The sequence below is a fragment of the Acinonyx jubatus genome, chromosome A1 (assembly GCF_027475565.1).
Source record: "Acinonyx jubatus isolate Ajub_Pintada_27869175 chromosome A1, VMU_Ajub_asm_v1.0, whole genome shotgun sequence".
NCBI lineage: Eukaryota > Metazoa > Chordata > Mammalia > Carnivora > Felidae > Acinonyx > Acinonyx jubatus.
The window spans coordinates 21,486,200-21,510,280 of NC_069380.1; the positions used below are offsets into that span (position 1 = coordinate 21,486,200).

At 45.6% G+C, this 24,081-nt stretch overlaps 1 protein-coding gene and 1 long non-coding RNA gene across 2 annotated transcripts; both read right to left on the reverse strand.

Moving 5' to 3' along the window:
- Positions 1-29: 29 nt before the first annotated feature.
- LOC128314058 (uncharacterized) lies at positions 30-4,699 on the reverse strand. The gene is made up of 2 exons (XR_008295421.1): positions 4,552-4,699; positions 30-1,118 (listed from the first exon to the last, which is right to left on the reverse strand). It is a non-coding gene; the product is annotated as an uncharacterized LOC128314058 (long non-coding RNA).
- A 17,252-nt stretch (positions 4,700-21,951) lies between these two features.
- On the reverse strand, positions 21,952-23,873 carry ARL11 (ADP ribosylation factor like GTPase 11). The gene is made up of 2 exons (XM_015069692.3): positions 23,721-23,873; positions 21,952-22,909 (listed from the first exon to the last, which is right to left on the reverse strand). The coding sequence occupies exon 2, from the start codon at positions 22,889-22,891 to the stop codon at positions 22,343-22,345; it is 549 nt and encodes a 182-aa protein (XP_014925178.1). The 5' UTR covers positions 22,892-22,909; positions 23,721-23,873; the 3' UTR covers positions 21,952-22,342.
- Between the last annotated feature and the right edge of the window lie 208 nt (positions 23,874-24,081).

Genomic DNA, 24,081 nt, shown 5'->3' on the forward strand with positions numbered 1-24,081 from the left:
CTTAACCGACTGAGCCACCCAGGCGCCCCTGGCTTCTCATTTCTGATTCATGGTACTGTACTGACAGTAAAAGCGAACAAATTTTTGGCATTTTTTTATTACATTTTGGGGATTGGACTGGTAGTGGTACCTGCGGACGTGATCTCACTAGTGAGAGCTTAAGAACTGGAAGCAAGACATGGGTGTCACTGGTGTCTCCATGAGCGCCCACGCTTCAAACTGTCTTCGTAAATTCAGTGCCTGTCCCAGCACCGGACCACAAATATTCATGCTCCCTGTAACAGTGACATCTGGTGGCCCCAGAGTAATAGGACAGCAGTTGAGGCCGTGATCTGTGGATTTGGGGGAGATGAGTTTATTTTATGTCATATAGCAGCTGCCACTCACCACAGGAGCTGCTCCCCTTTCCCTGGGAGCCCCTCCCCATGACACACTTCTCCCCGATCACCGCACATCCAGTTAGCACCTCTGGCCCAAGAACCCTTCAACATCATCCCCACTTCCTCGGGACACCGTCCTCCCAACTGAGCAGTGGACAAGCTAATGATAACAGCCTGCCTGGGAAGAAGTGCACTTACCTGTGGGGCCTTGTCAGCTGCCATTGGTCGTGTTAGGCCGGGCCTGGCCTGGATTCTGGTGCTCGAGGACCTGTGATTTACTGCCTCCCTGGGCAGCAGGTGGCCAGGGTATTTTTAGTGTCTGGGGCCTTTAGCAGGTTTGGGTGGGGGTAGGAAGCAAAGGTGAGGCCTCGGGGATTCAGCTCTTCCAAGGTTTAAGTTCAAAGCCTCCCACTTGTGGGGTCTCTTCCTTAACTTCCTGTGGGCTTTCAGGCTCCTGGTACAGGGGTCTTCACTTCAGAAACCATGTGTGTTTTCTTGCATGTCTTTGCCTTTTTCCTTTTCCTAGCCAGTCAGGAAGCGCGAGCTGGAGACCGTGATACCTTTGGGATGCCCGGGTTGTTTGGTATCTAGGAAAGCGACTGGATATTATTAACGCCCTGAGTGCATACTCATTCCATTTCAAAGCACTTCTCCGTGCACTGTGTTATTGGATCCTCACGATGATCCCGTGAACTCTGTGGTCAGCAACTATCATCTATCTTCCTCGTACGGAAGAACCTGGTGGAGAAAGGTGAGCGATCACCCGATGCCACAGGATGGGCACACGGTGGAATCTGAAGCTGGGCTGTCCTGGCTTTGCCACCAGCCGTGCTGAGTTAGAACCCACTTGTGCTGCTCACCAGTATCGGGATTCAGGGGAAGATGTTTAACTTCTCTCCTTATCCCCAAACTGAGAATCGTGGTCCTTGGCACATGCAGCTGTGAGGATGTCTAATCAAATACACAATAAACTGTTCTCATCCAAATGAAAGCTCACACGGTCGGGAGCCTGGCTGACCCAGTCGGTCAAGCATCTGACTTCGGCTCACGTTCTCACAGTTCGTGAGTTCAAGTCCTGCTTCAGGTGAGCTTGAGCCCTGCTTTGGGTGAGCCCTGGCTTCTCTCTCTCTCCCTCTCTCTCTCCCTCTCTCTCTCTCTCTCTCCCACTCCCCCCTCACTCAGTTGCGCCCTCTCTCTCAAAAAAAAAAAAAAAAAAAAAATTCTCACACATTTATTTGGCTTTGTATGTGTCCAGGGCCAGGCCCTAAATATATGACACTGCCGCTGCCCTCACACGAGAGACAATCTCCAAACGAACTATTAAACTCACCAAGTGCTCAAACCTGGGGCTTCCAAGCAGGCACATCAGAGAGAGAAAAAAAGGTAAAAATGGAAAAGGCTGTGTGCCCAGATGCTTTGTCAATCGGACCCTCCGAACCTGGATTTGAGTTCCCTGGTACAACTATTTGGTGATGCAAATGCTTTTGTGATGCCTTGTCCTTGGCATCTGTTTCCTTTCCAAGGAAACATTCTGTCTGCGCTTCAGGGAAGAGGGTGTTTTCACCAGCACTTGGATAGAATGGTATCAGCACCATGAGAGACCTGGAGAGACGGGAACAATGAAGTGACCGAGCTTTCTGCAGTGAGGGAGTGGGCGAGAGCTACGATCCAAGTCGATCCAAGTCGTGCTCTCCTGCATTTTACCTGGAGCAGCTGAGCTGGACCCCCTGGGCTTGTCCTCTCCACGGCTGCCCCAGCATCTCTGGAGCCCAGGCATGCCTCTGTGAGCCTCGAGGTCTCCAGCTGATGGGGAGGGGCTGCTGTCAGTGTGATCCTGGTGTTTCACACCATGGATCTGTGGGCCCACTGGGTTCCAGCCTCCCGGCTGGGTGCCTATATACCTTTTCACTGGATCACTCCCTGCTTTTCTTTGTTTAGTGAGCCATTTCCCTGGGGGGTGGGCAGAATCTGTCTCGAGCCTCAGCTCATTTGCCTGTTGACCCTGAAAGCCTAAGTAGACCTAGCCAGTGAAGAGGACCTTGGCGGTCAGTGGTGGTGTTGGTGCCGACATATAAGAAACCAGGTCCTTTCCCTGTGAGTACTGGCCCCCGGTTCCTTCCCGGCCCCCATGCTGAAAGTGGTTGTTGTCCATAACTCACTAGTTCAATGTCATATTCTGTGTAGAAAGAGTTCCATGGTTGTGATCAGTCTCTAAGATTGGTGATTCCCATCATCATAGTAAGAGCTCTGAGATGTCCTCTAGTGGAAAAACCTGTTTAATTTCATCGAACCCAGGATTTCCCAAGTTTGTTGGACCATGGAGGCCTCTTTTCAAGTCAACAGCACTTCCTGTCCTTCAGATTAGAGCTCCACAGAACCCACTTTGGGAAGCATAGCTACCTCCTGAGAGCTGTCAGCTGCCTTGACTCATGGCCGCATTCCACCCCAGATGGCATCTCCTAGGATACCAATTCCTCCCCAAAGTGGACCTGAGCTCATCCCATCATGAGCCAGCCCCGGTTGGCCCATCTCCCCACTCCTAATCCCACTCAGCCCTGGCACTCTGCCACGTTCCTGTTTGCCTAATAGCCATCCTAGGGCAACAGGAGAGGAGAGAGAATTCTCCTGTGTCTTCCCATCTTCACTGTCCACTCAGATCGACACCCAGAGGGTGCAGTTCACCTTCGAGCTGGGATCCCATTGGAGAGTGATCTGCTTGTTTTTCCTGCTTTCTTCCCTTCTGGTTCCTTATCCTGTGCTCCCTGACTTCTGCTTGGAATGCCCTGGGCCTAGCAGGAACCTTTTATTAGGTGAACAGGTCTCATACAGCTTCATTCCTGATTTGGAAGACTTTAGCCCTGGCTATCCTGGCTGGCAGTCTGAAAATGTCTTACTCCATTTTTGTTTTTTCTTAAATCCAAACCAGTTGTAGACCACAGCCCTCAAATATACCTGTCCTTCCTCTCTGGTTTTCTTCCTGTCCATAGTCCCACACAGGATTCTCACCACCCAGTCTCTCCCACCTGTCAGCCCTGGTCCAAGAAGAGCCAACACTGCTGCCTGGATGGGAATGCTTGTTATGGGCCTGGGTGTGATTAGGTCCCAGCGGGTCCTGTCCAACCAAGGTGCATTTCCCCCTCTGCCTCATGATGGTTTCTTCCTCTCTGCTTTGTGATCATCATACTGGAGCCTCTGCTTTGAGTCCATCCCAGGATCTCTGGCCTCTGAATTCCATTGCCTGCTCTTCGCCTCTTTCTAAAACCTGCTCTCAGCACACCATCTAATCCTTGCGTTCACGTTGGATCAACGAAACATCGCCAGGATGGGAAAGAGTTTTATGGCCAGGGACACCCCAAGAACATGTGAAATTGGAAGACCAAGGAATGTCAGAATTTTAAAGTGCAATTTCACACAACTTAAAACTGAGAAGTAGCCAATGTCACTGTGCTCTCCCCCTCCACATCCAGGGGGGCATATTCCCTTGACATGACTGCATTTATGTTGGACTCTCTTGGGTTTAAAGGGTAAAGCATACGCTTAAGTAAGGTAGGATATCTTTACCATCTGCCACACCTTTCTGAAGCTATAACTCCTTTCCTTAGCTCATAAATGATTTAAGCTGTTTTCCTGACTCATACTTGGAATACCATCCCTGAGCATTATTTTATAAGCTTGTGAAATCTTGATATAAAACAGTTCAGTGCCTGTGTTAGTCAGCTAGCGCCAAGGGGATAAAAAAAAAAAAAACCACAAAAGTCTCCTCAGTTCAATGCAACAATAAGCATTTGTCTTCAGAGCTCTGTGTGTTGTCTGGGATTTGGCTGATCTGAATTGGGCTCAGCTGGTCAACTCTGCTCCGGCTGCAATGGCTGAGTGGCTCTGCCTCTCACATCAGGTCTCTGGACCACGTTGGTGGCTTTGCTCTACATGTCTCTCATCCTGTCCTCCTTAGCAGACTAACCAAAGCTTGTTCTTCTGATGGTGCCAGCAGAAGCAGAAGAGAGAAGTCCCAGTGTGCAAAACACTTCCATCCCTGCTGTATCACGTCTACTACCAGCCATTGGCCAAAGAAAGTCACATGGCCAAGCTCAAAGTCCCCGCGAAAGGACACTCCATCCATGATGAGGCTATAGTAAGGGAGTGGGTGGAGAAAGGAGTGAAGAATGCTCACCTGTGGTACATAGGAAAGGGCTAAAGGGTTTCTTCTGACCATTGCTACAGCAGCATTTTGTTGCAGAGATGCTCCAGGGAACCCAGAAGTCCTGGGAAACTCTTGAAGGTAAGTCTGAAAGGAAAAAAAAATGTGTGTGTGGGTGGGGGGAACAGCCCCGGTTGGCCCATCTTCCCAGTCCTAATTCCATTCAGCCTGGCTTTCTGCTACATTCCTGTCTGCCTAGTAGCTGAGCCATCCTAGGGCAACAGGTGAGGAGAGAGGATTCTCCTGTGTCTTCACATCTTCACTGTCTAGTGATTGTTTTTCACAACAGTTCTCTCCTGGGAAGCCCTTCAAGATGCTCACAGGCTCCCTGAGCCAGAGAACCAGGACGCCACCCAGAGTGTTCCCGAGGAGTGTAGAGGGAGCAGGCAGCTGAAGGGCAACATGGCGACCAAGTAACTCTTCCATGGCTAAGGGTGGTGAACCTTTATGTTCTGACAAATGTGCACCAACGAAAGCACTGAGGGAGTGAGAGCCCCTGGAGCAGCCAGGTGAGGATCTGCCTTACCCAAGACAACAACTGTTTTAGCTGTGTGTTCTGATGTTTTCCCTGCTTTCTTCCCCCATGTTTCTGTTGCTGTTTCTTGATTTTTCAACTTTAGACACAACCTATTTTTTTCTTACCTTGGAAGATAAGAATTTAACTCTCTTGCACTGTCCCCCATTTCCACCCCCACACATATATCCCTTCCCCCGTATTCCCAATATAGATAGTTTGGTTAAATGAATAGTTGGTATGCACATTGTTGTGAATATGAAAAAAAAAATTGTTCACAACTGGGCCATTTAATATACTATGGTTACATTTCTTTTCAGTGCAACCTTTTGATAATTGCCCTTCTTTGCATATTTGTTTGCTTGGTTTTCCACATACTTATCAATAAGACAACCTAAACTGTCAATACTGAAAACTTCACTGATACAATCAAGCATAAGGTCAACTGTTAGTTTCTTTTGTCTGATGGCTTGAGACAGCCTGCTGGGAACCATTCGTTCTCCTGCTTCCAGCTATACAGGTTGCTATGGACGCCTCTGCATAGCTGTTGTTCTGGAAACTCCTTTGCTACCCTCTAGTGTTGAATTCCATGCTACCTGCATCCTGTGTCTTCATTTTGGTCTATCCTCTTGAGGGAGCACAACTACTCATAGCCTCCTGAGAAAAGGTTCATGAGACCTTACTTGTCTGAAAATGTCATTATTCCATCTGCATGATTGATTGATAGTTTGCTTAGGTATAACATTCTAGGTTGGCAATAATTTTCCCTCAGAATGTCTCTTTTCTTACTTTTTATTTTGAATTTAATTTTAGACTTTCAGAAATGTTGCAAAAACATTAGCATTCTATGTAATGCCTTTACTGAGCTTCCCCCCATGCTAACATCTAACATAGCCATGGTACAATAATAAAAACGAAGACATTAATTTGGATACACTAGTATTAAGTGAGTTACAGACTATGGATTTCATCAGTTTTCCCAATAATGTCATTTTATTTTTCTAGGGTCCATTCTAGGATCCCACATTACATCTAGTTGTGGAGTCTACTTAGTCTCTTCCAATCTGGAACAGTTCCTTAGTTTTACTTTGTCTTTCATGATCTTAACAGTTTTGAAGAATAGTGGTCAGTTATTTGGTAGAACATCCCACAATTTATATTTTTCTGATTTCTCATAATTAGACTGAGGTGACAGAATTTTGGCAAGAAATTTTTTTGCAAGAATGCCCTTCTTAGTGCATCCGATCAGGGGTGTGTGAAGGTGGTATAACTTATTACTGACGATGTTAATATTGACCACTTGGCTATATGGTTTGGGCCAGTTTTCTCCACTGTAAGTGGAGATTTTTCTTTTCATAATTAATAAATATAGTGGTGGGCATAGTTTTTATTATTATTACTTTAATTTCATTATAGTTAACATACAATGCTACGTTAGTTTCAGGTGTACAATATAGTGATTCAGCATTTCGTTACAGCACCCGGTGCTCATCACAAGTGCACTTCTTAATCCACATCACCTCTTTCATCCATCCCCCTCCCCCACCTTGTAACCATCTGTCTGTTCTTTATAGTTAAGGGTCTGTTTTTTTGGTTTATCTCTCTTTTTTACCTTTTGTTCATTTGTTTTGTTTCTTAAATTCCACATATGAGTGAAATTATATGGTATTTGTCTTTCTCTGACTTATTTCACTTAGCATTGTACTCTCTAGCTCCTTCCATGTTGTTGCAAATGGCAAGATTTCATTCATTTCTCTGAATGATATTCCACCACCTCTTCTTTATCCATTCATCTATTGATGAACACTTGGACTGCTTCCATTAATTTGGCTATTGTAAACAATGCTGTGATAAACATAGGGGTGCATATATCCTTTCAAATTAGTGTTTTCATATTCTTTGAGTAAATACTCGATAATGTGATTACTGGATCATATGGTGGTTCTATTTTTAATTTTTTGAGGAACCTCTGGTGAATATACTTTAAAACTATGCAGATATCCTGTTTATCTTCAAACTTTCACCCACTAATTTTAGCCTCAATTGGTGAATCTTGCCTACAACAATTATTACTGTAATGTTCTTAATGGTAATTTTCTGTTTTCCTCCTTTTACATTTGTTAATGGAATTTTTGTAAGGTAGAGCTGTCGCTTCTCTTACATTTATTTAGTCATCCATTTATTCTTCACATCAGCATGGATTCAGATATTTTATTTTATTCTAGGGGGTATAGTCCAGTTTCATTGCTAAAATTGCTTTTAGGCGCCTGAGTGGCTTAGTCAGTTAAGCATCTGACTCTCTCCCCTTTCTCTGCCCCTCTCCCTATCTCTCTCTCTCAAAATGAATAAATACACATTTTAATTAATTAATTAATTAATTTAATTGCTCTCGGAACTTTGAAGGCCTTGCTCCATTATCCTTTAAGATTTCAGTATAGTTATTAAGAAGTTTAATGCTATTCTGGGGCACTGGGGTGGCTCAGTTGGTTACGCATCTGACTTCGGCTTAGGTCATGATCTCATGGTTTGTGGGTTCAATCCCCAAGTCGGGCTCTGTGCTGACAGCTCGGAACCTGGAGCCTGCTCCGGATTCTGTGTCTCCCTCTGTCTCTACCCCTCCCCCACTCTCACTATGTCTCTCTCTCTCTCTCTCTCAAAAAAAATAAGCATTGGGCACCTGGGTGGCTCAGTCAGTTGAGCGACTGACTTCAGCTCAAGTCATGATCTCATGTGAGTTCAAGCCCCATGTCAGGCTCTGTGCTGACAGCTCAGAGCCTGGAGCCTGCTTCTAATTCTGTCTCCCTCTCTCTCTGCCCTTCCCCCACTCATGCTCTCTTTTTCTCTCTCTGTCTCAGAAATAAACACAAAAAAATTTTAAAAAATAAGCATTAAAAAATTTTTTTTTAAAAAGAAGTTTAATACGATTCTGATTCTTGATCTATTGTATGTGACCTGTTTTTCTCTTTTAGGATGTTCTGAAATTTCCCAGTATTAAGTTTTTGTATTTATCTTTATAAAATGTATTGTATTAGGCCCTCTATAGACCCTTTCAAGGTAGAAATTCATATGTTCTGGGAAATGTTCATGTTTTATATTTCTGATAATTCATCCCCCTTTACTTTTTTGTATTTCTGGCATACCCATTATTCTGATGCCAAACTTTTGGACTAGTTCTCTAGTGTTCTTATGTTTTAATTTCCTGTTCTATATCCCTTATATTTTATTCTATTTTTTAGGGGATTTTTATTTCTACTTCATCTCCCAACTTTGTGTTAGATTTTTCCATGTAGATTCCAAGAACTCTTTCTTGTTATCTAAATATTTTTTATAGCAATTTGCCTCATGGGTGTGATATCTATTCTTATTTCCAAGGACATACATATTTTTAAGTTCATCTTATTTTTAAGAGAGAGAGAAAGAGAGAGTGTGATCGGGGGAGGGACAGAGGAAGAGGGAGAGAGAGAATCCCAAACAGGCTCCGCACTGTCAGTGTGGAGCCTTACACAGTGCTCAATCTCATGAACTGTAAGATCATGAACTGAGCTGAAATCAAGAGTCAGTCACTTAACCAACTGAGCCACCCAGGTGCCCCGACTATTTCTAAGGATTTTTATTGTTTGTGGGAAGTTTTCTTTTGTTTCCTGCAATGATCTCTTTTTCCTGAGTTACTTTTGTTTTGTCTCTCTCTTTCTTGTTAGAGGCTCTTTGTCACAAGTTCTGTCAACCTTTATTGTCTGTTTTCATTTGAGTAATGCCTTGCCCAGGACATCCACACTGTGCCAGGCATTATCCATGGCCCTCGTGAAGGGCAAAGTGTGGCTTTACAGTGGACAGATCTAGCAGTACCTGCCTTCATCAAACTTAGCTTCACCACTAGTAAGATATGCAGATGTTATCTCCTGATGGGATGCAATATGAGGTAGAAAGCTTCACCTATAGGACTTGCCAAAAACACCTTATCTGAATGTATTCATGCCTTTAGATATAAATTCCAGTTGACAGGATTTACAAGAGATACAGGGACAAGTTAAATGATACCACAAGGAAACAATCAGGACCCTCCTTCAGTTAAGTGGCCTGGTCCCTTCAAAAAAGATAACACTGTGGGGCAAATAAAAGGAAGAGGACTGTTCTAGGAAGGAGAATAAAGAGACATAATAACCAAATGCAATGACATTCTAGGAACAATGGGGGAAATTTGAATATGGATTGAATATTAGAATATATTAGGGAATTATTTTAAATTTTCTTAAGCCTGACCATGGATTATGTGTGGATTTTAATTATGTATGATGATGTCCTTATACTGAAATGTGCAGGGGTGAAATATCATAATGTCTGCAGCTCATTTTCAAATGGTTCAGAGAAACAACGTATGTACACACTTCTACCTAAAGATACAGATAAACCGGGGCGCCTGGGTGGTTCAGTCGGTTGAGCGTCCAACTTCAGCTCAGGTCACGATCTTGCAGTCTGTGAGTTCGAGCCCTGCGTCAGGCTCTGGGCTGATGGCCCAGAGCCTGGAGCCTGCTTCCGATTCTGTGTCTCCCTCTCTCTCTGCCCCTCCCCCGTTCATGCTCTGTCTCTCTCTGTCTCAAAAATAAATAAATGTTAAAAAAAAAAAATTAAAAAAAAAAAAGATACAGATAAATCAAAGGGGCGCTTGGGTGGCTCAGTCACTTAAGTGTCTGACTTCAGCTCAGGTCATGATCTCATGGTTCATGAGTTCAAGCCCTGCATCGGGCTCTGCACTGGCATCGCGGAGCCTGCTTGGGATTCTCTCTCTCCCTGTCTGTCTCTGCCCCATCCACTGCTCATGCTCTCTCTCTCTCAAACATGAATAAACATTTATTAAAAAATAAATAAATAAAGATAAAGCAAATATGTTAAGATGCTAACTATTGTAGAACTTAAGAGGTAGGTATATGGGTGTTCATTATATTTGGAATTTGTTCACCTTTTTCCATAGTAAAAATGGAGGTGGAAAAAAAAGAAGATACCAAAGAGCTGCTAGAAGCTTGTGCGAACCCTGGGCCCATCATTTGGTGAGCCCACTGTTTCATCAGAGGACCTTCAAATGTCAATGTCATGTTCCTTCTCTCTAGTTCTGTCTAGAACTCCTACAGAGCCCCCAGTCCCTGCCTGGGGTGTGTAAACCTCACTGCCAGCACACGGGAATTAAATGGGGAAGGGATCTGCGCAGTCTCACCAGTCAATTCACAATCTTTCACTGAATTCTTCTGTTTTCATAGGTGTCTCACACCATCCTCAACTGGGTAATGCCTCCAGCAAATAAACCAACGGCAGCCTACCAGGGAGCACAGGGACAGTTGCCTGGCGTGAGTAAAATAGTGAAGGAGTCTGAGGGTCTGTCTCTTCATATGGGCTTCCCAGCAATTCCGTTTTCAGCCCCATTTTGAAGCTCCCTGGTATTTCAGGTCTGGAGATCGCTTGGGGTTTGGTGCAGCTAATCACTTGCTCATCACTGTGAGACTATAGAGCGTGGTCTCTGGGCCACACCTCTGCAGCTTCTGCTGTGTGACCTGGGCAAGTTATCTAACGGGTCTGTGCTTCATCTCCAAAATCAGGACACAAATTCTAGCATTGTTGGAGGATTATATGACTTAATATACCTTCAACACTTAGACTAGAGCTTAGCACAGAGGAAGTCCTTTGAGCTACACACACACACCCCAAAGCCCAGCCAACTTAGGTTTCCACTTTGTCTGGTCTATGAGATCACTTTCCATCTTCCATAATAGTATTGCTATCTCAAGCCTGCTACCCTCTCTTCCGTTTTCTTCATCCTTGTGGGGTTTGGCCCTTTTTTTTTTTTCTTTTTTTTTAATCCCTTTGCCCTCCTGCTGATGAGGTTTGGGCAGATAGTAGAGTTACATGTATGTTGTATTTCAAAACCTTAAACCACAAGTCTCCACAGCTTTCTTTCTTTGTCCCTGCTAATGACCCCCTTCAGGTAGTATATTAATCATATTCTAGGCTGAACTCACTGGAGTGTTTCAAGCAGAGCCTGGGGAGTGAGTGTCCAGGCTTTTCAATCAGGTCTGGAACTAGCTCTTAATGTTAATCTAGAAAATGGCTGAGAAGTGCCCCAAGATGAATCTACTGGTTGAACTTCTTTCTGAAATCTGAGTCATCACCACTGGCTGAGGGGAAGGAAGGGCTCGTGGTATGACAGGCCACCTCAAAGCTTGTGTAAGAACCTTGTGACCCACGGCTGTGTCAGAACAAAAACAACCAGCGGTCTTCTCACCCCCACAGCCCAGAGCTCTTGATTCCTAGGGATCATCTGATCCCTGGAGAACTTAATCTTATCCCTAAGTGGTAGAAGGGTGGATCTTTGTGAATGTCTTACTTGAAGAGTTTGGAATGCTGGTTTAAAAGAATGAACTCCCTCCCCAGCTAAGATCAGGCCCATGGAATTCTGGGAGCTTCAGTTCTTCCGCCTGGGTCATGGTGTTGGCTGCACTTGGAGAAGCCCTGCTCAAAGTGCAGGATACAACTGAGGAAAAAGTGGCTTTTCCAATTAAAGAATGACGCTACCTTCTGGCTACTTGTCTCTTTTACTTTAGCACACTCTACTGACAGAAGTAAAAGCGCTTGGACCACTTATTTTCCATTTTCCATCCCCCACCGTTGTCTACTCTGCTCTACACCCTGGGAGACCAACCTCTGATGGAGAGCATGGGAGGGTGGGAGGAAGGAGAATCCAGATTGTTAATCCCCTGCCCACTCCCCATTCCAGAGGGATGTTCCCAGGCTAACCAGTCAGCTCTCCACTCCTGGGCTCAGGGCCATCTTTTCTAAGTAAGAAAAGGTGAGAAGGTGGCAGTCCCACACACCCAGACCTTCCCTCGGGGGCCTTCTTTCTGCACACAGTAGGTCCTTGCTGTGGGAACAATGAGAGGCATGTGGCCCACATTCACATGGCCTCAAGCAAAGTTGTGAAGTTCCAGCTTTTTCCTTTCTGGGAGCACTTCTTATGTTTTTCAACTGTTCTCAACTTTAAGCTTTGCTTTCTTAGCAAAACCTCTCCTGCAAAGATCTTGAGAATTCATTCCCATTAAAGTGCAGATAACTAACTATCCTTGCTGCCCTTCTTCTGGTAAATTTTCTTTTAAAAACTAAGTCCAAAGGATGAACCTGTAAACGTAGAATTTCAAAGAGAAGTGGAATTGAGTGTGGGATTCAATTTCCAGTCTTCTGAAATCATTCCTATGCGTTCAACCTACTAGCTTTTATAAGAGGAGGGTGCATTTAAATGTGGTGAACAAAGCATAATGCATAAACTTGTCCAATAACTATGTTGTACACCTGAAAAAATGTAGCATTGTGTGTCAGCTATACTCAGGTAATAAAAAAATAAAGTGCATGGAGGAGATACTAATTGTAGGCTTCCAGTACTCATAGTAAACGTGCTCTGGGCCAGGAAGGGGCAGAAGAGAAGCACTGAAATAGAGATGTTAGTAGATGTGGTAAGAAGGCAGATGGAGGCTAAGTGTCCAGAGTTTCAGAATTCAGAAGAGCTATCTTGCTGTCTTTTGACCTCAGTCCCATTCCTTCCCCCCACCCCCCAGCCTATCTCTCACCAGCAGTGACACCCTCTTTACTCCAGAACAAGGCTGGGTCTGGAAAATCCTAAGGGTGGCAGAAGGGATCTGCAAGAAAAGTCTGGGCCCCCAGAACTCTGTGTTTCATATGCATTTTAGCATGACTTCATTGTTGTCCCACATCGAAAGCTAGACTACATTTTTTTTTTTTAGAGGCCAGGGACCACGTGTCTCCTTCGTCCTGTAGCTCTTGTACATAGTTCAGTGTTTTGCATATAGTGGGTGCTCAAGAGATGCGAGTTGACTACATGGACGCATTACCACACTGAATTCTCACAAGAACTTTGTGAGGTACCCCCTATTATCATTCCCATTCTGTAGATGAGGCAGCTGGAACTTCATTGGGCTAAAAAATCTGCCCCAGGTTACGGAGTTGGTGAGGCACAGAGGTGGTGTACTAGTCAGTTCTGACTGACTTTATGGCCAGACTCCAAGCCAGCGCACTTGACTGCATTTAGACAATACCGATTTGAGCAAAGTGGAGGGGGGTGGGCAAGGTGCTGTAGCTCCATCTTGGTAGTGATTCTCTCATGGAAGAATTTTTGTAACCCTGAAAATCTTTATGTACATTTCTTTACATTCTTTATATTTTCCCTCCTGGTTAGGTTAACATTTAATGAAGTTTGTGGAATTCAAAAAGGTAGGTAAAAATGGCAAAATGACATAGTGTCAATGTTCATAATCTGGAGATAATTTATAATCATTATGCCTCCTTTTGAAGAATGAGAAATGCTTTTATGAGAATTAATTTGTTTAGATTTGTGATTTCATGCTTGAAGTAGGTTGCAAAAATATCCACATGGATGTTTCCAGGCTCCAAATTGTGGCGGGGGTGGGGGGAGGGGGGTCAGGGGAGGGAGAAGGATTCATTATGAGGTCCTAGCTTGAAATCTGAGGCAGAACAATGCCATTTCTTCATGGAAAAGTTTTAAATACTTATGCTCTGTAGCTACATAGCCAAATTTCCTTGGGGGTGAATGTGTCAGAGGAGTGGAAATCAAGACAATGAGGTAAAAATGAAAGACTCCTTTTTTTTCCTTTCTAAAATTATTTTGTTTTTCCTCAGCTGCTGCTTTTACGAGCTGTGTGGGAAAGGGATGCAGGGGTCACGCTTCACCACACCAAGAAATCCTTCTCTCAGTAAGTTGAAGGCAGTCACAGGTTTCCATGATCTTGTGAGAGGAGAATGCCATGGGTCATACTAAACTCATGTTCCTCGTTCCTAATTAAGTGTCCTCTAGAAACCTTCTAGCATGCATTCCGGTTGATTACCCCTTACCAATGTGATTGTACTCATCATGGGTACAACCAGAAGTTCACAGAACCAAACCAATGGGAGCTGTTGGGGAAACATAATTAAAATCAAATCTCCTGCCAACCCAGAAAACCTCTCCACAAAGGTAGTAGAGAAAGAAAACAATTTTCTTTTTTAAAAAAAGGTTTTTTAATGTTTATTTTTGAGAGAGAGAGACAGACAGAATGCGAGTGGTGGAGAGGGTAGAGAGAGAGGGAGACACAGAATCTGAAGCAGGCTCCAGGCTCTGAACTGTCAGCACAGAGCCCGATGCAGGGCTGGAACTCATGGACTGCAAGACCATGACCTGAGGAAAAGTCAGATGCTTAACCAACTGAGCCACCCAGGCACCCTAAGAAAACAGTTTTCTTACTGAATAAGCATTCAACCAGAATGTGATGTGCATCATAGGCAATTGGCTAGAGATTGCAAAGACAAGAAGGAATCTCACTCTTTTAGATGGCTAGGTAGTCACACAACCTATTACCGACATAATAACCAGTCCTCAAGTTAGAGGACTTAACAGCACCATTTGTCACTCAAGGTTCATCCTGGATTTACCTGTTAATTGGGGTCACCATCTGTTAGGTAATTGACTTTAACCTAAAGAGAAACAAACTTCTCAGATCTTTATGACAGGAGGTGGTTTTGCAACTTGGAGGGAGGCACCTGCCCAGTTAGGCTCCTACCCTCCTACAGAGACTGAGAGATAGGCCCCGTCTCCCTTGATGATGACATTTCAAAGGGATTGGTCCCAGATCATGGAGAAAGACATTCCTGAGTCCTAAAGCTGGCAACAGCCTTAGCTTTTTAAAAGGATTTACATACATTTCACGGGGCACCTGGGTGGCTCAGTCAGTTAAGCGTCTGCTCAGGTCATGATCTCGTGGGTTCAAACCTCGTGTTGGGCTTTGTGCTGACAGCTCAGAGCCTGGAGCCTGCTTTCGATTCTGTGTCTCCCTCTCTCTTTTACCCTCCCCTGTTCACGCTCTCTCTCTCGCTCTCAAAAATAAATAAACATTAATAAAAATTTTTGAAAAGGATTTACATACATTTCAAAGAGATGGAGGAAAGAACTTACAAATTGTCTGAAGTAAATGCTCTAAGAAAAGGGATGCAGGGAGACATCTCTTATTTTCAACAGGGACAGTTAAGCTTCCTATTCTGAATTTGTATTTGCCCTCACAGGCAGCCTAGGTTGGCCTCTCTACCTCCTGTTCATTCAGGGACTCTCCCATCTTGTGCCAGGCTCTGCAGAAAGAGGCACACGCTCATCATTCATAGCTCATTCATAGCTCATCGTTCCTATTTGACTTCCATCTGTCTGAAGGCTGGGCCTGGGGCTTCTGGAAGGGAGTGCCCCACCCCCATTCTCCACTCACTCTGCCGAGTTGTGTCATTTTGGTTCTGAGGAAGGTGCAAGTCTTGTGTGAGGGGACCTCACCACCCCACCTGAGGTTGGGGCAGGGACACTTGAAGTGTCGATGTGTGTTTTAAATCCTTGAGGACAAGAAGGAAAGACAGGGTCCTGGATCACCCACATGCGGGGCATGGGTGCCTGGTCCACACTGAGGGACACAACTACCCCACCTCAGCAGTAGGAGGCACATGTCGTAGACCAGTGAGGACGGACCACTGAAAACCACAACGTAGCAGAACCGAGTCAAAACCAAAGCCTGCAGCTCACTTGGCAAAGGATGGATTCTGATCAAGGGAGGAAGGAGAAAACCCTTCCAAATCAGTGAGCCAGAAAGGGAGAAACTCCGCCTCACGTTCAGATGGGTAAGCAGCTCCCCAAACTAGAACAGTTCTCCCTGTACACAGTGTTACAGAAAGAGAAAGACCAGAGTCATTTCAATATAAGAAAATGGACACCTGCTGTTCTGCATGTAGAGCTACATCCGCTGGCACACGTTCCTGCTCCTTCACTTGCTCTTGGGGACTAATGGGAGGCTGATGGATCTGAAAGGTGTGGGGCAATTGGAACAGGCCAAACACCTCTCAGGTAAGGACAGCACCATTAAAAACAAAACAAAACAAAACATATATATACATATATATATATATATATATATATATATATATATATACACACACACACACACACACATATGTGTATATGTATATATATATACATATGTGTATATGTATATATATATGTGTACACACACGTATATATATATATATATACACACACACACACACACATATGTGTATATGTATATATATATACATATGTGTATATGTATATATATATGTGTATATATATATATATATATATATATATATATATATATATATACCTTCCACCTGCCCCCCTGCCTCCCGCTTCTGTGGCCCTGGAGGGCGCTGGCCTGTTTCAGGCGGGGAAGCAAGGGCTGAGGCTCCCCTCCTGACTACTGACTGCCCTACTTTTCAGTTGCCAGTAAGAAAGGGAGTGTAATTCCCAGTAGTAAGGGCTCTCCTGGACCTAGTGTCACTTTTGCTTCTGGACAGGCAAGACTATCTCCCCCATGGTCCTCAGGGAAGGCCCTGAGAAAGGATGGAGTCCCACCCTCCCTCCAGCACCACCAGTGTTAACAGGTGGAAGCAGAAGGAAGGATGGGCGCCCCCTGGCACCCTCCTTTCAGGCACTGGCTCTGGGCGCCATGGCTGTTCTCAACGGCTGCCTTCGGGGGCTTGGCCTCTCCCGAGGTCCCCTAGCACACCCTGCTACGTCCTCACTTAGCCTTCTGTCTCCTGCTAGGACTAAAATGCAGGTGGTTCTGAGCATGACATGTTCCAGAAACAGCACAGATGACTTTTTCCTGTTGTTTGTACTACAGAGGATGCCTGACGTGCAGGTTTGTCCTGGCGTTTTGGCTCCTGAGCTGATGAACCTCCTGGAGCTCTCATTTTGGGGATTTCATTCTGGACAGTTCAGAGGGCCTGAGGACTCCTTGCCAGCTCATCCAGTTCAGTAGCTTCAGTCAGCTATTCATTTCTCACCCAGATGCTTAATGAGCAGCCCTCAGTACCTAATATCGTTACAGGCTTCCAAGAGGATCAAAGGCTGTAAGGCATCCCCTGATCTCTAGGAACTTAGACCATACTTGTGGAGGCCACATGCCCACACATGGAACAGCCCCACTTCAGGCACTGAGAAGGGGGTCAGCACCATGAGAGTTCAGGAAGGGGGGTGAACATGGGCTGAGGTATCCAGGCAGAGCTTCCTGCAGAGGTGGGACCTGAGGGTCCTCAAAATCATGGGCAAGGTTCAAACAGGAAGACATCCTATGCCTAAAAAACAGCAGGGGTTTGGGAGGCTTCCCTAAGGTTGTGTGACCCTGGAGGACCCTGCCACACTAGCATCCCTCATGTAAGTACAAGGACCGCCTGTTGACACGGAAACTTGAAGGGCTGGAGAACATGCACAGAGGGGCATCGGAAAGCCAAGGAAGGTGCTACGGGACCTTGCGTCCTGTGGGATTCCCATGCTCACGTGAGGTGAACGTCTCAGAAGCTGGTGAGGTAGAAGGCCGGCAGAACTGCCCTTGGACTCTGAGGCTCTCAACCTCACCTTCCGGCCAGAGGATTGTATAGTGAACATCCCAGAACTCACCTGCTGGGTAATCGTCTGTGACATCCCTTCCTTCCAAGCAGAGACCAGCAGGGAGTTACGGTCAACGCTACCTGGGCATGGTTCTTAACGATATTTTGCTTTGTTATCCTTCTTCCCAAATCTTATCCAAGGTGGGGTGATGAGAGGAGCTCTCCTGGGGCTTGTTAAGAGCACATCTGCCTTCAAGGATTTGGGACTCTCAGCATGTACCACCTGCTGGCCCCTTGTCCACTCTTTTTGATCTAAGCAGGGAACATACACTTGGAGCTGGACAAGAGCATGGTGCATCCGGGTGTCAGAAAGGAGACTGGCAATTGTCAAGAGAAGAGAGACAAATGCCATAGTCTGATGGCCGCTGTGGTGACGGGATGTCTGTTTGCACCAGCAGGGCCAAGCATGTGCGTGTCAGGCAAAAGAACCCCGGTCTCCCTCTGTAACTTGCCTTCCTGCCTCAGGATCCTGTCTCTACCCAAAGTCAGCTACCCAAGCTATTTTCCTAAGTGCAGATCTCCCTGCCATATATCAAAACAGTTCAGGAGACAGTTCATGGCTGATGGACACTTGCCCATTACAGAGATACAGAAATGTTGGGTAAACTATTACCAAAACCATTGTATTTTAACACACACTGTCCTTGAACAAAAGAAGGGAGATGCTCAAGTGGCAGAAATGAAGACAAATCACAGCCAAAGCAGTTAAGTGTAAGCTGGGAGCCTGGAGTCCATGGAGATATGAAGGAAGCCAAGTTTAGGCCCTAGGAACTGGGCTAGTTGTAACACCTACATGGGAACAGGAGGTATGGCCTTAGGCTTGCTTGGAAAAGAGAATATGTTGATCTGAGCTCAGTAGAAAAGCAAGATTATCAAAGAGACACCCCTTCCTTAAAAGGAGATTGGGAAATGCTACCCACTAAAAGAAGTATGAGGAAGCAAATGATCTATCTTGGGACAGGAGTACAAAAAAAAAGAAAAAGAGAAATGAAAGAAAGAAAGAAGAAAGAAAGAAAGAAAGAAAGAAAGAAAGAAAGAAAGAAAGAAAGAAAGAAAGAAAAAAAGAAAAAAGAAAGAAAGGAAAGAAATAAAGAAAGAAAAAAGAAAAGAAAGAAAGAAAAAGAAAAAGAGGGGCGCCTGGGTGGCTCAGTCGGTTGAATGGGTGAATGTCTGACTTCGGCTCAGGTCATGATCTCGCAGTTTGTGAGTTTGAGCCCCGCGTCCGGCTCTGTGCTGACAGCTTGGAGCCTGGAGCCTGCTTCGGATTCTTTGTGTCCCTCTCTCACTGCCCCTTCCCCGTTCATGCTCTGTCTCTCTCTCTCTCTCTCTCTCTCAAAAATAAATAAACATTAAAAAATAAAAAAAATTAAAAAAAAGAAAAAGGAGAAAGAGAGAAAGAAGAAAGAAGGAAAGAGTCACCTGTCAGAAATTGAATCACTAGGGCCTATGCCATGCATGGGCACAGAATCCAGATTGATGCCACTCATGAGGCCCATGGGCCCTGAAGCAGAGAAACTAACATAATGTTTGACCTAAAACAGGTGAAACCTCCAGGAGCCTAGTAGATACTAAGGTGAAACCACTCTGTGTAGAAACACTGTCACAACCCAGGGCACATGGGAGTCACACAGGAAAAACAAATCCTCCCGAAGATGAGCTCACAATACAAAGTGACAAATCACATGAGGAAAGGAGGCTCTGTGCGTGGGAACCAGCAAATGCATCCAGCAGGGCATTCACCATCTCAAGGACTGTAGGTCATAGAACCATCTGGAAGAAACTATAAACACATCCGCACCCAGCGCTTCAAGAGTAGAACCCAGCAGTTCTGGCCCCACCCCAACTTGTTCCTCTTGTGTCCATCTCAGATCATTCGGGTCCCTCCTGTCACATACACTCAACATCTTGAGCCGTTTTCAAATTCTTCTTCTCTCAGCTTTTACCCTTAAAACTGGCTTTCAATTTCCCATCTCTTTCCCTCCTCTCCAGTGTTACTGTGAAGGCCACCTAGCGGGTCTTCCTGCCTGCCTGCCTCCTGTGTCTCCCTTCTGTTTATTCCACCGTCGCACTGCCACTAAGTTATCTTCCTAAATGGCAAGTCCAGCGGTTTCACTTCCCTGAGCCAGATTACAAAAGTCCAGATCTTCCCCAACTTGGACTTGAGTTCTTTCCAGTTTTGTTTCCTATTATAATACACCCACCCCTCACTCCAGCCTCCTGCTTGGGCCACTCCAGCTTACTTGTTCTTCCTTCACTCCCCCTTACGCCTCCAAGCAGTTTCCTCCCTTTGACTAGGCTGCTCCTCTCGTAAATCTGCTGAAGGTCAACCTTGGCTTAAACCTTCTAGAAACATGTCCTGGAAGAACACAAGTATCATTTGGGCTAGACTTATCTGGTTTCAAATTCCAGATCTGTCACTTAATAGCTCTGTGCCTCAAGCAAGTTGCAACCTCTCCCAACCTCAGTCTCTAATTATGCCAAATGAGAATGATACCTACTTTGCAGAGTTGAGAGAATGACAGATAATCTATGGAAAGCCCCGAGCACAGAACTTGGCCCCAGTGAGTGCTCAATCAACAGTTGCTGAATTGAGACTCTATCTGCATTTTTATGGGAGTTTTGTCTTATTGCTTTCTTAGCCAGAGCTCCATGAGGGCCAAGGCCTTGTCCAATCTGTCTTTGCATCTTTGCACTTTCCTGTGTCTGACACAGGAAAACCGTCTACTGACAAGTACTGGAAAGAACTCGGCATGACTAACCTGATGTTAGAAGGGAAGAATTTGAGTAGGAGGACCGGGTGGATCTCAGATGTTGGAGGGGTATTGAGGGCCCATTTATACTGCGTCACTCCAGACAGGGAGCTATAAGGAGCATAGTTGTAGCCCAGGGTAGCTCCAAAACATAGAGCTGTTTAACATGAGAGCACATGTCAAATATAAGCTGCTGGCCATTAAAAACTCAGATTATAGGGGTGCCTGGGTGGCTCAGGCAGTTAAGCGTCCGACTTCAGCTCAGGTCATGATCTCACGGTTTGTTGAGTTCGAGCCCCATGTCTGTCTCTGTGCTGAGAGCTTAGAGCCTAAAGCCTGCTTTGGTTTCTATGTCTCCCTCTCTCTCTCTTTCTGCCCTCCCCTTCTTATGCTCTCTCTCTCTCTCTCTCAAAAAATAATAAATAAAACATTAAAAAAACCCCTCAGATTATAGAAAGTATTCCCGGGTTCGATGATGGATAAGACCAGATCAGTGATTCTTAACTTTTACGAGTCACAAAATGGATCTTCTTCCCCACCCCACCCCCAAAACAGGTTCCAAGCATAATATTTTGCAAATAATTTCAGGAGCTTTGTGGTTCCTAGGTTAAGATCACCTGAAAACCCTTGTAGGATGCTGTGTTCAACTTTCTTTTTTACTATTAATAATGAGAAAGAAGCATTTCTGTTGCATGTGTTTTCAAAATTCACACTTGACATCTAAAGGGCCTGGCTCATAACTAAAAACTCAGTGCCTTTTGTCCAAATTCAATGTTCTATACATTTTTGTAAATTAAATGAATGAATTAATGAAATCTTTGATTAATCTGATCTTTAAGGGAAAATGTGTGCTGTAAGAAGAAAAGAGAAGGAAAAAAAAGACAAAAATGAAACGCTTTAGACAAAGACCAATATAGGATGATAAAAGGTAGAGAAGAGGGGCGCGTGGGTGGCTCAGTTGGTTAAGTGACTGACTCCTGATTTTGGTTCAGATCGTGATCTCATGGTTTGTGGGTTTGAACCCTGTGTCAGTCTCCACACTGACAGTGTGGAGCCTGCTTAGGATTCTGTCTCTCCTCTCTCTGCCCCTCCTCTGCCCCCTCTCTCTCTCTCTCTCTCAAAATAAATAAACTTAAAAAAAAAAAAAAGGTAGAGAAGAATTAATCAGGGTCAGAGAAAAGGATAAATTTTGGAAGGTCTTAACTCCAGCCTCTTGCCCAGGGCTCAGTGCCCCTGTGAACTTCTAAACCCAAGACTCTGTGGGGGCAGAGTCGCCTACTCAATTCTGCTGGTCCTGGCTGCTGGCACTCAGGGTGATCTCAGCATATACCCAGAGGCTCCCAGGGAAAAATCACTCATAAGATTGTGACCATGTCCAGAAGATATTCTAATCTGATTTTGAAACCTCGTTCCCTCTGTGAATTTAGATCTTAATTACCATGCAACCATTCATTGTTCTATTATTACAATTGCTCGGTTCACCCTTGGTCATGAGTTATTAAATGAAGTGTGTGGAGGCATTTTTTGCCCCTTAGGATATTATTATTCAAAGAAGAGTTGATTTTCTTATTTTTTCTTTGTAATTAAAAAAAAATTTTAATGTTTATTTTTGAGATGAGTATGAGCAGGGGAGGGGCAGAGAGAGGGAGAAACAGAATCTGAAGCAGGGTCCGGGCTCTGAGCTGTCAGCACGGAGCCTGACATGGGCTTGAACCCACAAACCATGAGATCATGACCTGAGCTGAAGTTGGACGCTCAACCAACTGAGCCACCCAGGTGCCCCATAGTTGATTTTCAACATAAACACTAGTGACAACAAGTTTCAAGAGGAAAATATCCTGTCCAAGCACAGAAGGATTTCTCGTCTGATAAACTGAGCTTAAGATTCTTAAGGCCCAGCTGATTCTTTCAGGTCGTATCAGCAAAGATATGCTGCTGTGCCCGGATCGCGTCTTCCTGCTCTCCCCACTCCCTGTCCCGCCTGTGCTCACGTAGACACGCAGTGGCTGCGGGATTTCAGGAGGCTCCTCAGGCTCTGTAGGGCCTCTGGCAGCCCAGCGCCAGTGAGGGCACTGCAGGCCCGAAGCTCCCAGCTGCGGTCCTGGAACCTCTCCAGGCCCAGCCTCTCTCGGATCTCCAGCAGCGGCAGGGCATCTGGCGCCTCCTGCTTGTTGGCCAGCACCAAGAAAGGGACGCTGGCCATGTGTGGGTCGTCCAGGACTTCCATGAGCTCAGCCACTGCCTCGGGTAAGCGGGCTTCATCGGTGCTATCCAGCACATACACGAGGACATCCGTGCCTTCCAGGTGGTCCTTCCAGCTGGCCCGGAGCTGGGTCTGCCCCCCCACATCCCAGAGAGTCAGAGACACGTGCCCCGGTGCTTCCAGAGGCTCCACGTTGAAACCAACAGTGGGCAGGGTCTCCACCATCTGGTGGCCCTTCAGTTTGTACAGGAGCGTGGTCTTGCCTGCTGAGTCGAGGCCTATCATCACCACCTGGGCCTCTGCCTTGTGATCTCGGGAATTCACAGAACCCATGGTGGCCACTGCTAACCCCTAGGGGAGAAAGGCCAGGTGCGCACATAAGCCATTCTTTTCTGAGGGAACACACATGCATCCAGGCAAATGGAAGAAGAGGCTCTACTCCAAAAGTAGGAAGTGTTTATACAAGGTCAGGTTTCAAACACAGGCCTGGGCTCTGAAAGGGCCAGGAAGTAAGGGCATATGAGTCACCATGAGCTGACCTATCTCGGGAAGGTGGGGAGGGAGCTGAGTCAGAGAAGAGGGTAGGGCCCCTGGAAGACTCCGAATGCGGGCTCACTTTCCTTGGTAGTTAAAGCAAAGAGGCAAAAGGAAGTTCTAGTTAGACATAACCTAGTTCAATAGAAATGACCAAAAGATGGCTTCAGCTCTTGCTCATCTGTGGCTTCCAGGCTCTATTTTCCTCCTGTAAGTCTAAACCCTGAAACGGAAGCTAGCTTGAGTTCAGTGCACGCAGTGAAGAGTCCAATTGGCTCATATAAGCTTCTGCCTCTGGAACTCTCCTCAGGACCAGCACCGTGTCCGGTAAACAGTGGCTATTTATAAATACTGTCGCCTGGGGACAAATTTACAAGTTGGGGCAAAGTGGTTTCCTCCATTGCCTCATCAAGGTAAATTACCTCTAGAGCACGACTCACGTTCCTCAAGAATCCGTTTCTAAAACCAAGACCTGTTCCCGACTTAGGGGAAACCTGGCTGGGACAGGGGAAGGGACATCTGTCCCCCAGGGGTATATTCGGGCTGCCCATTCAGGAAAATGAGACAGGTTCTGTTCCTTCCTTATGCCGGGGTGGGGGGTGGGGGGTACGAGGAAAATGAAAGTTACCTCTGTTACTAGGCTGTGGCTGAAAAAGCTCCTCCTCTGTGGCCGTCTGCCCGCATCCAGCTGCAGCTGCTCTGTCCTCGTCCTGTTGTGTGCCAAGAGTGAGATGTGAAGGAAATGCAGTGACCGTTGCTGGTTCTCCTTTCCCACTTCCTTTCCCAGGTGGTCGGGGGCGGGGCAGGCTCATCAGCCCCTCCCTTAGTCCCCCCTGGACTCCCCTGGCGGTCCTGCTGGGGACGCGCCACAGAGATGTCCCCAGTTCTTCAGCTCTTGATAGAGCAAAGTCTAACACCAACCCCATTTCTTAGCTCAGAACACATGCCTTGATGTTTTTTCTGGAGCCTGGAGATTTTTTTTTTTTTTT

Bases quoted from the DNA above. Each gene is read 5' to 3' on its own strand.
- ARL11 (XM_015069692.3), bottom strand. From the start codon at position 22,891: ATGGGTTCTGTGAATTCCCGAGATCACAAGGCAGAGGCCCAGGTGGTG.